The sequence below is a fragment of the Poecilia latipinna genome, unplaced genomic scaffold (genome assembly GCF_001443285.1).
Source record: "Poecilia latipinna isolate Pla-1442-1.1 unplaced genomic scaffold, P_latipinna-1.0 Scaffold1209, whole genome shotgun sequence".
NCBI lineage: Eukaryota > Metazoa > Chordata > Actinopteri > Cyprinodontiformes > Poeciliidae > Poecilia > Poecilia latipinna.
The window spans coordinates 181497-195072 of NW_015113825.1; the positions used below are offsets into that span (position 1 = coordinate 181497).

At 37.0% G+C, this 13576-nt stretch overlaps 1 protein-coding gene across 1 annotated transcript; it reads left to right on the forward strand.

The window, feature by feature from the left end:
* The first annotated feature begins 984 nt into the window (after positions 1-984).
* LOC106960655 (disintegrin and metalloproteinase domain-containing protein 10-like) lies at positions 985-13306 on the forward strand. The gene is made up of 4 exons (XM_015053861.1): positions 985-1251; positions 8316-8466; positions 12070-12188; positions 13110-13306. Exons 1-4 carry the CDS (start codon positions 1200-1202, stop codon positions 13277-13279), a joined length of 492 nt encoding a protein of 163 aa, XP_014909347.1. The 5' UTR covers positions 985-1199; the 3' UTR covers positions 13280-13306.
* The last annotated feature ends 270 nt before the right edge of the window (positions 13307-13576 follow it).

Sequence of the window (13576 nt, forward strand, 5' to 3'; positions counted from 1 at the left end):
ATATCATTATTTTAAATGAAAAATAGTAACAATAAATGTTTATGCTTTAATTTTAGGTAAAGAATGACATTTTCTACTTCTGTTAACAGTTATGCTTGGGGTTCTTTTTCTGCCAAATGTAGCCTTTTGTATGAAGACAAGAAAGTTTAATTTTAGGTTCATTTGCTTAAAATCCCTATGTTCTTGAACAAACCTTAGTCATTCACAGAACAGATGAAATACCACGCATGCATGGACTTTATTAAGGAATATCACATTAAAAGGGGCTTGTGATGGGAGAATTCATATGTTGAATACAGTTGCATGCCACACTTCTAATGAATTAAGATTTTATTGTCAATGTTTAGTGAAACAATGCAATGAAATTAAGAGTACCTCATGAGGTGCAATCAATTAAAACTGCATCACACACAACTGTGCACAAAATAAATAAAAAATAAGTATCAAGACAAGAAGGAACAAGTAAAAGCAAAATAAGATTATCCTGTCATCTGACACAAATTAAATTGTAAACTTTTTATAAGAATGTAAAAAACATGTAATTGTTATATATTAATGTTTGTTGAGGAGCCTTACAGCAGAGAAAATTAATATACTGTGAAGTTTTCGAAAGTCTTAGTAATTTTTTATGAAAATGTGAAAATCCTGTATATTGTACCCTTACAGCTCAAAAATTATATTGCAATATGGGATTATCAGTAATTATTAATATTCGTTCTTAATTTTAAGCATATTTTACATAAAAACATTGTCCAGATTTCATCTCCCTCCCCTCAAAAGAGTACATTGAAATGTCCAGTCAGTGAACCCGGAAGTCTTTTTTTTTTTCATAAGAAAGCAAATGTAAATGGAGGCAAAAAAACTTGACATGAACAATAACGCCGGGTGTTGGAGTCGCTGTAGAGGATTGAGACAGCGTTTTACCATCCTACGGTAAAGTAAATTGTTGTTTAGAGGTGATTTCGTGTTGTGCTTTGGTAACTGAATGGGTGTGTCTACGCTCTCTTGGCAGTACACACCGGAAGGGAGGGGGCCTGTCTGCTTGTGAGTTCGTTTCGAAGCCGCCGGTGTTTGTTATGGGAGCGAACTAGGAAGAGCGCGACGATAGGCTCCGAGTGAAAACACAGCGAAACGAGAGGGACTTTACGGATTTTATGTGTATTTTAGCTTAGTTCATTAGAACTAAACGGCGGTCGGATATGATATTTTTCAAATTATTTGTCATTTTTTGCTACCTACGGGATGTTAGAGGTAAGTTTTCCATTCACTCACACGGGGAAAGTGTTCAGTGATAGCGCTAATCGGATCAAACAGTTGTACTCTGGCTTTCTAACTTGCTAGCTAGGTGGCTAATGTTCATGTTAAAGAGTACTGCCAGAACATGAGACAGTTCGAAGCGTGACAAAATTAGCTTTGGTGTCAGGTTGAATAGTTAAACCCGACACACACAAGGTAAATAGAAGCTTTTTGACAGTTCTTGAGTGGAAAAACTCGTGTTGGAACAGGAACTCCTAGGGCGGACAGTTAGCCAAAATTACACACACAGCAGGAGGAAACATTCACTACTGCTGGAAATATTGCAAAAACGTTCTCTAAACTTAGCCCAACTCGTTACTTACACTGACACCTCATAGTTACATCTACAAAAGACAAAGCTGTTCAAAGGTAAATGAACAGCTATTTTGTAGTTTCTCCCCAGATCATGCAGCTAATTCAGTTTCTGTAGATATCAACTCAGTTTAATCTACTAAGGTAAGCAGTTTCACTTGTAAGCATTGTATTGTGCATTTGAAAGCCACTATTTAAAGTAAATCCAGTGGGACAACCTTTGTTTCAAGATCTGAAAAAAATCTAAGTGTTGAAAGTCTTCAAAATAAACCGAACCTAAAGTTTTCTCTGCCCATTGATAATAATTGCATAACTTTGATTCGTATGACATTGTCTTTATGGACAACGTCATTTATGTTTTTCCCTGGCTGATTGTAATTTTAGATGTTTTGTAAGTCAGACCTGCCAGTACCAGTTTTTGTCTGATGCAGAAAGGAGAAAAAATGTGCTTCATGTGTTTTGATCAGGTATTAGAACCAGCAGAAAGTGAAGGATTTACAAGGTTTTCCCATTTATTGATCAAAGCACATGTCTCTAGTCTTTATCAGAGGCTTACGGGAATAAAAGTACTTCTAATTGCATCTGTCAGTACAATGTTTGCCAACCCAGCTCCTCAAGGCACACTGCCTGGGGTGCTTTACATGTTTCAGTTTATGGCTGGTTAACTGGTTTTTGCGCAACGGTGTGTTAAATCAGGGAAACATCTAAGATATCCAGGACAGTGTGTCACAAAGACCTGGGTTGGGAAACACTGTTAGTTAGTTAGTTAGTTAGTTAGTTAGTTAGTTAGTTAGTTAGTTAGTTAGTTAGTTAGAAAAGTGTCGGATATCTCAGCATTTGGTCTTAAACTGGTGACATTGTGGGCTGCCACTCACAAATAATGCAACTCTCTTTGATTAATGTAATAATTAAAGAATATTATTAATGTTAAATATACATATATATGGCAAACTCCTGCATAAATAAATAAAACAAGACCTTTATTGTTTATGTATTTGCTTATCGGTGACTTATTGGGAGGTGTAGTTGTCTTTTAATCTGAACGTTGTGGGTTTGATTCCAACTTCATTGTGTCACATGCGCTCACAAATGCGCACTGATTGTGTGAATGTGGCTCTGGGGTAGAAAAACACTGTTTGAATTTATTTCCAAAATCTCAAGTATGAGCAGACAGAAGTGAAAACATAAAAATAGGTCAAATTTCATTTCATAGTACAGTTTCAAAGAAAAACGTATTTACACTTTTTAAATTAAATTAATACAACTTAATTTACAAGTTTACAAATTAAATTAAAATATAATACAACTATGTTTAGCTTATTTAGAAATTTGTCATGTTTCAGTTAAATTCAAAAATACTTTGTTGCAACTCATATTTTTCAAGGTTCTTCAAGAAGTTGTGGTAGACAGCTACAGGGTGTCCTGTAGACGTCTGTGTTGCAGTGGTTGAAGAAGCCTCTCACTGAAGACATTGTTGTATGACAATAGATAATGGATAATGTTTCTCTGGAAATCTACAATCCTTTCTTTTGTCTTGTTCACTTTCAAGATGAGATAATTGTTCATACACCATGAAAAATGTTTGATTAAATTAGATATTCACACTCAGTTCAATGTGATTTGAAAGGGATGAAGTAAAGTTTTATGATCTTCAGGAAGAAGTCTGCCCATTAACAAACAGGCACAGACAGGTAGCTAATTAAGTAAAAATTACAGGGAAAGGATAGGAGATAGATGACTCTTCTCTCTTCTGATTACAGTAGATTCAGCAGCTTTAAATAACACTTAAGCACTTTTTGGGGGGTGAAAAACTTTAATAACCCATTGTCTTTAGGGAGTAAAAGGAAGTTCTACCTGGCATCTTTTTTCTCACACAGTAATCTGGACAGAGCCAACTAATAGCCTCTGTCACAAAAGAACCAGTGAGTGGGTGGTTGCACAAACCATATGTCATCCCTACATCGCTTCCTCCACCAAAAAGCCTGCTTGCCCTTATACGAGTCAGCTGATGTGGGCTGTGATGTCCTCCACTGTTGAGTCAGCAGCAGAATAGAGGCTGGCTCACTTCAGTCATCTCACAAAATACATTGAAACGACAAAAAGACACCTTAATATCACCCTGGAAGTGCTTTATGAAATCCAAGATGGCTGAGCCCAACATAGCTGCGTTAAAGGCCCACACACAACCACACACGTTCACTGCTGCTGACGTCAGAGAGGAGGGGGTTCATGTACAATCTGGATTAAAGCTGCTGTAAGTTTTGTTGAGAATTTATAGCAAATGGCAGAAAAGGAAATCACATAATTAATCAGCCATCACATAATTAGTTATGTGATGGCTGAACATATGTGTAGCAGACCTCCTCCTCCCCCAAATGAAGGATTTAGGCTTTACTGATGAACAGTGAGGTTCATTAGAAATAAACCCCGAGTTTCACTGAAGGAGGAGCTGGATGTACAAACACACAAGAAAAAGGCAGTATAAGGTACAAAACCACTCTCTTACAACCATAACGTTTGAACTAACAATAACATTCACGACTAAAAATGTCAACTCTAATTCAAAATCTATACCCTAGTGTTTGCATACAATAAAACAAATTCACAATTTCAACCAACCAAAATTAAAAAAATTTTTTTTTTTTTTTTTTTTTTTTTTACAAAATTAACATACCTTGTGCCTCTATCAAATGGGCCGCTAATAAGATACAGTTAACGTTGTTCCAACCTTTCTCCCGGTCCTTTCTATCGTTAAGCTGCCATTCCATAATATATACAGCGGAAGTTATCTTATCAAAGTAAAAGCATCAAATCAAAAACCGGAAGTCAGCCATATATTACACAAATAAAACAGAGTAAAGACAATAAGCATGAAAAAGGGAATACAGCAAATGAGGAACTTAAATCCGTATGTACAATCTGTACTTGGATACTTTAGACCTCCTCTAAGATTACTTTTAGGTGAATATTTTAGTTGTTTAAACACCAAATATACCTTAAAGGGTAAAAAAGTGGTACACTTAAACATACCTAGAGTGTTACTCTGATTCTTTCATTGATGTTTGAGAAATCCTTCAATCTCCTATTTGAACCAGAGGATCCACAAACATTTTCCCTCACGAAGATCCTCCTTGGAGCTGTGGTCTCTAGCCAAGCCTCTGCCTCACAGAGCAGCCCTCCCTCCATGTCTCCCTCACTCAGCTCCTTCAGACTAGCGGCAACAGCAATTGGCAATCAACTGATGGAACTGTGCATCTGCTGAGATGCACAGGAGATGAGATGCTTCTCATTTCCTAAGAACAGCTGTAAACTAAAATGGAGAAGAATTGTGATGATGTGCTGAAAGCAGAAAGTCAGAGCATGAGTTTCTTTAAGAGACAGAGGCCCAATTTCAAGAAGTTAAATTGCACAGTCAAGTTGGAAATGCTGATTTTTACAGAATTTTCATAGCAACTGAAGGTAACATAGTTTCTTTGTGATATGAAATGGAAGTATGTGCCTGGAAAATACATAATACCACCTGTTTTAATATGCATTCATACGCACAGTGGCACTACTGCTGCTCTTCAGGGCAGAGCCAATCAGGACAAAGGAAAATGAATGTCTCTGTCTGATGTTTAAGATATGCTCTAAGGATAAATCACAAATAATTTGGAGTTATGTTTTGCAGAAAAAATTATAAATATTAAGTTGTGAGTAGGCGAGGGTCAACTCTCATAATTTCTACAGGATCCTTTTCAAATTTCTTAGCAGGACTTTCTATGTCTAAAGAATAGCAGCAGAAGGAGGTGATATAAATCATCTGCAGCAACTGTGTCGATTTGTGTCAATGTTGGCATAAAATCAGAGCAGACAACTTGGACCAGTCAGTTTCAAAACAATAGCAGACTGAGTCCAACAGCTTCACCACACTGGTGCTTTCACAAACCACATTGTGATGGCATGAAGTTCCTGTACTCCAGCCCAGCTTTGCTTTGTTAAGTCCTGCTTGGTTATTTGTCTGGCATAATTTTGTTGATGTGAGCCAGGCTTTTTTCAGTTTAAGATTTGTTTTCATTGTTGTTGATCCTCAAGAGTATTTAGTTAAGGATTTGGTTTTTCCTGGTTACAACTAAACCTCAGGTTTGTTTGTTCTCCACTGTGGGATGCACAGCTAAATCCATAGTTAAGTGTAGACCTTGGAGTTGCCAGTTATATGATGTTTTTGTTGTCAAACAATCAACTCGCCTGCAAAGCCCAGAAGAGTTGAATCCATGCTGTTACCACTTCCTCGCTTCTTGTCAGCAAAACAGTTTCCTTTCTGTCAAAAGCTGCTCTTTGCAACAGCACTCAAAACACTTTGCTCTGCAATCCTCAAGATGTGCAGCAGCAGTGAAACTGTAAAAAAAAAAATGTTTGAATTACTTCTTTAGTATTAATTACTGTCCATTAATCCTTGTGTAAAAAGTTAGGAGTGAGGCTGGGCTGTTACAGAACAAAAAAACAGAAGTGTTATTATTTTGACCAGGTTTGTGCTTGAACACCCACAGAGACTTCAAATAACTCAACTGTGGCATGTTTTTGTGAAGATGCAAATATTGTGTGAATGTGCCAAGCAGATCTTTATCAGTGGTTTCTGATGTACAGCTGATTCTAAGCAAACTAAATGAGACAAGAGGTTCATTTTGGCTAATCGTCGATGACGTTTCATGACCATTTTGAGGATTTTAAGAAACTGCTGCAAACTACATTCTTTTTTTATTTAACATAAAGATAGAATTTTTCTTTCAATGCATTTGTTTATTAAATTTTGTTGTTTAACTAATAGTACATGCTTTAAAAAAAATTATTGTAAAAAATAAAAAGATAGAATAAAACATCTAAAATAAGTGTAATTATCCAGGATCTTAACAGCAGCTCTGTGTTATAGAAGCTGAAGGCAGAAAACTGCATAAAAGTCAGGCGGATTTGCTTTGCTGTAATAGTTTTTTTTTTGTCTTTGTTCCTAAACCTCAAAGTAGAAATAAACCAGTGTTTCTTAAATATAACCATAAAACAAATACAGTCATTTATTATGCTTTATAAAAGGATTTATTATCCTTTTAAGAGGATGATTTGGGTTTTATGGCTATAGAAAAGTTTTATTTACTGAATGTGGACAAAAATCCCCTTCTTCCCTTTTTATTAAACAAATTGCTGTGTTAGACCATGTAAAGGCTACTCACTGTCAATATTAAACATCAGTAAAGTTTCCACATCCTCCTGAGAGGAGATCTTGCAGTCTGGGATAGCGGTATTTATTTTAGTACCAAATTTACATTCCTTGATTAGAAAAATACTCACTGTAATCCTGTCCAGGCATCCCTAAGCCTGTCTTAGTTTGTTTACATTCTTGTCATTTTAGAAGTTAGATGAACGTGGCAGATTGTTGCTGTTTCCTATGTGTGCAGCATGAACAAGTTGCTGCTAGCCTGGTACAGCCTCTCCCTCCCTGTTTGGGGAGTTATGACTCCCACTCCATTGCAGTTCAGTTTGACAGAGCAAATCAGTGGAGTGGGGAAATAAAAACATTTGGCGTTTCAGACCAAATGTCTCTGAACTTCATTTTCTTACTTTTATTGTGCTTTGCCACTATAAAAGTAAGGCACTAAATATAACTTTAAATATTTCCGATAAACACACCTGCATAGTGTTTTTTGGTTTTTATCAGAATACTGTGTGAGCATGACAGAAATAAGTCATGTTTCCTCATAGTTTAGCCGGTTGTGATAAGTTTGACTCACTCAGTCATGTACCATTTTGTTGTTTTTTTTTAACAGCTGCATTTAATGAACTACAAAAGCAGCAACATAAAAGAAAAGGAGTGAAATTTACTAATACATAAAAAAAGATCTGATCCTCCCCACAAAGGTAAATACCAGCAAACATTGGTTCATGTATGCACTTTGTCATTAAAACCAAAAAGAATAAATTAATTAATAAATGGGGATAATGTTATTTCTTCATTTTCTGTTGAAGCAAACCAGAAATTGGTACTTCAATCCTGATCGGTGCATTTATATATTGCTTCTTTGGTTCCTCTAGTGTTTTCAATCAATTGGTTTTATTGAGAATAATAACATTAATCGTCATCTGTTTATTCCACCATTTGTGTTTTGCACTTTAACACTTTCATGAAGGTTAATGGAGATAAATCAATAATTAAAGCTCTCTGCTTAATAATAAATTGTCAACTCTGATGCCATTATTTTGAAAACTGCCGTGACAACACCAACAGAGACCAGTATTTAAATGGCATCCAGTGTTTCCTTGGAATGGAGCTGCTTACTACTTCAGCAGCCTTCAGCAGTTTCATTCACTGGCATTGAGACCTGCTGTTCTGTGGAAACAGAGCCCCAGTCACCTGATGCGCATCATGCGCTCTGCTCCCCTTGTGTTAAACTGAGGACTCTGTGTTTTTGATAAAAGAACAAAGGAAGCGGTTAGAAAGAAAGATGGCTGGAAGAACTCTGTGGGTTTGAGGCGTTAAGATGAATAAGCCTTTTACACTGAGAGTGACAGCTTTACCCTGCTCAGTTTTGGAGACATTCCTGAAATTTTCTAGCATGACTCATTTGATGACTGCTCATTCAAAGGTTTTGTTTTGTTCCAGAAATCAGAGAAATTATATTGCATCTGCCTTTTTAAAAACAAAGTTTGTCTCATTGTGTCGTTGAATTGTCTTTCAGGCCAGTTTGAAAAGCCGTTGAACAAATATATTCACCATTATGAGGGTTTGTCGTATGACACAGAAGCTCTGCACAGCAGCCATCAGAGAGCCAAAAGGGCCCTTCATCCGCAAGACCAGATGATTCACTTGGATTTCCATGCTCATGGGAGGTCAGTTCAATTCAAAACACACACACACACACACACCCACCCTTCCTCGCTGAAATCTTCCTAATCTGCTGCGGAAATTTGGATCCTTTGTCTGCTTTATGTTGCTCCTTTCTGGGAAAGAAAAGATTGTCCAACATGTACCAATGCAGTTTAAAATATCAAAAAATGTAGATATTATTATGTCATTTAAATATCTTGCTCATTGCACAATAAGCTAAGTTTCAGCCATTCACGCTACACAACGAGAAGAGGTGACCGGACCCTGAGGAAGATTGTGGAGAAGGGCCGATTCCAGACCAAATTAAATTTTCATCTCCATAAAACTTTTCAGCAGATGGAAGCATGAAGTGCTCCAAAATCTTCTTATAGCTGCTGCATTGATCCTGCCCTTGATAAAACCCAGTGGACCAACACCAGCAGCTGACATGGCAACCAGACCATCACTGACTGTGGGTACTTGACACTGGACTTCTGGCATTTTGGCATTTCCTTCTCCTCAGTCTTCCTCCAGAGTCTGGCACTTTGATTTCCGAATGACATGCAAAGTTTGCTTTCATCCGAAAAAAGTACTTTGGACCACTGAACAACAGTGGTTGTTCAGTGGTCAGAGAAGCATCACTTCACTGTCCTGAAGTGATGGCCTTCAGGACATCACTGGATGTCCTGAAGGCCATCCAGTGATGGCCTTCTGGACAGCAGTCAGGTCAGCAGTCTGACCCATGATTGCGGTTTTGAGTAATGAACCAGGCTGGGAGTTTTTAAAGGCCTCAGGAATCTTTTTCAGGTGTTTAGAGTTACTTTGTTGATTCAGATGATTTTTATTGCTCGTTCAGAGAACCTTTTCATAATATTCTAATGTTTTGAGACAGGGATTTTGGGTTTTCATGAGCTGTTTGCCAAAATCATCAAATTAAAACAATAAAAGACCTGAAATATTTCAGTTGGTGTGCAATGAATCTAAAATATATGACAATTTAATTTTTATCATGACATTATGGAAAATAATGAACTTTATCACAATATTCTAATTTTATGACCAGCACCTGTATGTTCAAGTTTAAAACACTCTTTATAGGGTTCGGTTTTCGCTCATTGAAACTAGAATATATTTCTAAAAAAATGTACCACGATACCAGAGTTTCATATCAGATATGGTGATCATTTTCTTCCTTCACTTTAGGCGGTTTTGCGGCACTGTGGTGAAACCTGAAACCGCTGCTGCGTAAGTTACTCATCAGGTTGTTGCTAGGTAACCAAAGAGCTAGTGAGTTGCTAGGTAACCAAATAGTGAGAGAGTGAGTTAGTTGATGCCACCAACCTTGAGAGGTTGAACAGCTAAAGCCTTTCCTATGCCTACATCCCCCAGAATGCTGTGCGTTTTTGTCGAGAATTCAGTGATAATGATCACGTCTTTCGCTATATATATTGTTATTGATTTATAGCATATTTCACAATGCGCATTTCGCATTGGTATCCAAATAATTTTTTTAATTCCAGAAACCAGGTGCCTCATATCAAAACTAAAATATTAAAAAGTCCATTTATTTTAAGTATATGTTATTAAGTATATGTTAAACAGCAGCAGTTTTAATATTTGGGTTGTTGTTATTGTGGAAAATTTGGATGTGCTTTCATTCATGGCGTCAGTGACAGACGTCACCTTTGATACAGTTGGCTGTTTCATGTTTCCTGTTTGTTCTTTTTATCAGTGGTAGCCACACCCATTCCCACAAATAACACCAGTGTCCCGCTTGGAGAGCAAACAGCTTCACCTGTGCTTCTGTATTAGTGTCTTTAAATGCACAGACTGGACATGCTGTGCTTAATATGTTGAAGAAAACATGCATTTGATTTAATCTTTGACTTCATTTGTAGAATTACCAGTTATATTAACCTAGTTTGGCAGCAATGTTGACCTTTTGTTGTTGGTTTCTGTTTGTGTTTACGTGTTCAATGGTGTGCATTATGGTCACATGCAGATGAAAACATCTTTGACATTTCATATATGTCTGTAATTGCGAGAAAATGGAACACAAACTCACTCCCTACTTTTTCTGCTATTATTTTATGCTGTATTTTTATTTATTTATTTATTTTTTTCAGTTCAGGACTGAGCTGCACATTTTATTTAAAAACCTATTTAGAGTTTAACATTCAGCAGGCAGCAGCTTGCCAGCTGTTCACAATGTGGATGTAAAAAAAAGATATGATTAATATTAACATTCTAATTAGTAATGTTTTATGTATGAGAAAATAAAACCAAACCTGCCTGCAAGGTGGTGGAAACGGGGGTGAATGATGAGGAACATGTGAATGTTTGGACAGGTCAAAGATTCATCCTGCAGAGGGAAATCCTGCTCTCTGTCTGACCCTCAAAACGCTGTTTACTTTGTAACTCTGCTAGACTTTCAGTTATATCCCTGTTCACATTTAGAAAAATCTATTTTCAATAAATCAATCAAATTTTATTTGCACAACGCATTTAAGTAACAAGGCATTTCAAAATGCTTTACATCACTAGAACACAAAAAACACAAAGTCATGCAGCATAGAATCAACAATTGAAATATGACATTTAGTCAGGCGCCATTGTTAAATTCTTAACCGATTATGCTTCAAAGGCAACTAGAAACAGGAGGGGTTTTAGTCTAGATTTAAAGACACTTAGTGTTTCAGCAGTTTTGCAGTTTTTCTAGAAGTTTGTTCCAGATTTGTGGTGCATATAAGCTGAATGCTGCTTATCCATCTTTGGTTCTGGGGATGCAGAGCAGAACCAGAAGACCTGAGCGGTCTGGAAGGTTGATACAACAGCAGCAGATATTTAATATATTGGCGTGTTAAGCTGATTTCAGGCCTGGCTGCTAGTTTAGAAACTTGACTTTTACTAATCAGTGTCTGATGCTGAGTAGAAATCAGGGCAGTGGATTTTCCAAGCAAATATGTGGCTTTGTAACAAAAAACTGAATGAGATAAAATGACTAACATGTGGTAATGTCAGAGCTGCTCTCTGTAAAACCTGTTGGTCAGAACTCATTGCTACTTCTTACAGAGGACTCATTATTTAGCCTGCAGCACTGCCAACTGCATCGAAGCACGACTAAGTTATAATCTCTGAACAAACAAACAAATATAATGGGGGAGAAACATAGATATTAAATTGCCCCCATTTTACCAACATGATGAAGCCAAAATGGTTGAACTCAGGGTGTCAGTGAGTAAGAAGCAGTGGTGATTCAGAGTTGAGTCATGTGGAAGAACCTTCACAGACGTGTGATTGCATAAGAATTGTACTAAGCAGGGATGTTTCTCGTCGTTTGAAGAGTTTCAAGCATCGCTGCAAGTTTCTGGCAAGCTAGTGGCTCATATGGGATTACACCAGCGATGAGTTTCTTTTTTTATCCTGTTCTTTTGACAACACTGTTCTAGAGAAAATCTTTAAGCAACAGCCTGCAGAACAAAGTGACAGAGCTTTCATTGTGGGTGTGTGGACTGCAGCCCTGAGGCTTTCACTGTGTTTTCCAGCACATACTTTATTTTGTGATCTAAATTTGGATGCTTAATGTTTACTGCTGAAGCTAATTTTCCTTTTTTATTTCTCTTCAGACATTTTAACTTGCGGCTGAAGAGAGATACAAAGCTCTTTTCTCCGGATCTCGTCATTGAGGTGTCAGGTCAAGAGGAACCAATCGACACGTCACATATTTACAGTGGCGAAATCTTCGGTAAGGCTGCGCTTTCCTTGCATCATTTCCTGTTTACAGTTTCCTCATTGTCTGTTTCTTTTAAATGATTTATTGTAAATAACTCCACAAGTCTTACTGTTTATCAAAATCAAATAAGGCTCTTAAACTATCAGTATAATTATTTTTCAAACATTTCCTTTGTTGTTGTTTTTTTGTTTCTTTTTTGCCAGTTGCACCCCTGAATTAAAAAAAATCTAACCTTTAGCTGAAGGCAGCATGGAGAAACACTACATCTAATATTAATCAAAATTTAGAAAAACATTTAAGCTGATTAAACCTGGAATCCTATCCAGTATCTGTGTAATTGTCTGGTTTCAAGAAGAAGATTGTCTTTGATAAAAGGATTAGTCACCCACCCAAAACAGTGGAGGAAGAAAACAGTTAAAAAATGGTTTCGGGTGACTGATGATGCTAGAGAACTCACTGAGGGCAAAAAGGAAATGAGCAGGTTGGGTTCGACCTGGCCGGGTACACCGAGTGAGTAGAGTAAATCCAGTTTTCTTCCATCCCATCCCCCAACATATTTTAATTTCCTTTCCTCTCCTTCCTGCTGCACGTCTCCTTGTAAGTTCACACAAACATTAGGAAAGGGGCTTTTATTGTCTTTAGCAAACAAAAGGTGAAATGGGAAGTTTATGCCATTATGTTTTTGTGCCTGGGAACGTCAACTGGGGGCATCTTAGAGTTGAACCAAAACAATAATTGTAGTTTTATGTTGTTTTAAACTTGGTGGTGCAAAGATGAATGCAAGTAAATAAAAGCTGCACTTAAAAAGAATAGTCACTCTGAAGAGAGAAGGCAGCAGAGATATGAAAAATGTAGCTGTTGATTAGGATTCTTGCATTTATTGTTTATAACTCAGATTAACAGGACGTGATCTAGATTTCCTTTGTTTGGCAGGTGAACAGGGGACTCTGACTCACGGCTCGGTGGTGGACGGGCGCTTTGAGGGATTCATTAAAACACACCAAGGGACGTTTTACGTCGAACCCTCAGAGAGGTATCTGGAGCGCAGCAATGTGCCATTCCACTCCGTCATCTATCATGAAGATGATATTCGTAAGTACTGATTAAAACCAATGTTACAAAATGAAGTAAAAATATTTGCTAACACTTTCTTTGAAGGGGTGTGCATAAGACTGGCATGACACGATCAAAAACATGACATAACACGTGTTATGAACTCAAAGGAGCCTTCTTGAATGTTTATAAAAGTATGAATAATGACACTTCTAATGCAAAGTTGCTTTAAAAGTTGTATTAAGAGTCTATTAAACGTGTCAACCTTTATTTGGTCAATAATGACCCTTTTAAATCAAAGTTCTATTAAAATTTGCATTAAAAGTCCATTAGAAGTGTCATTATTT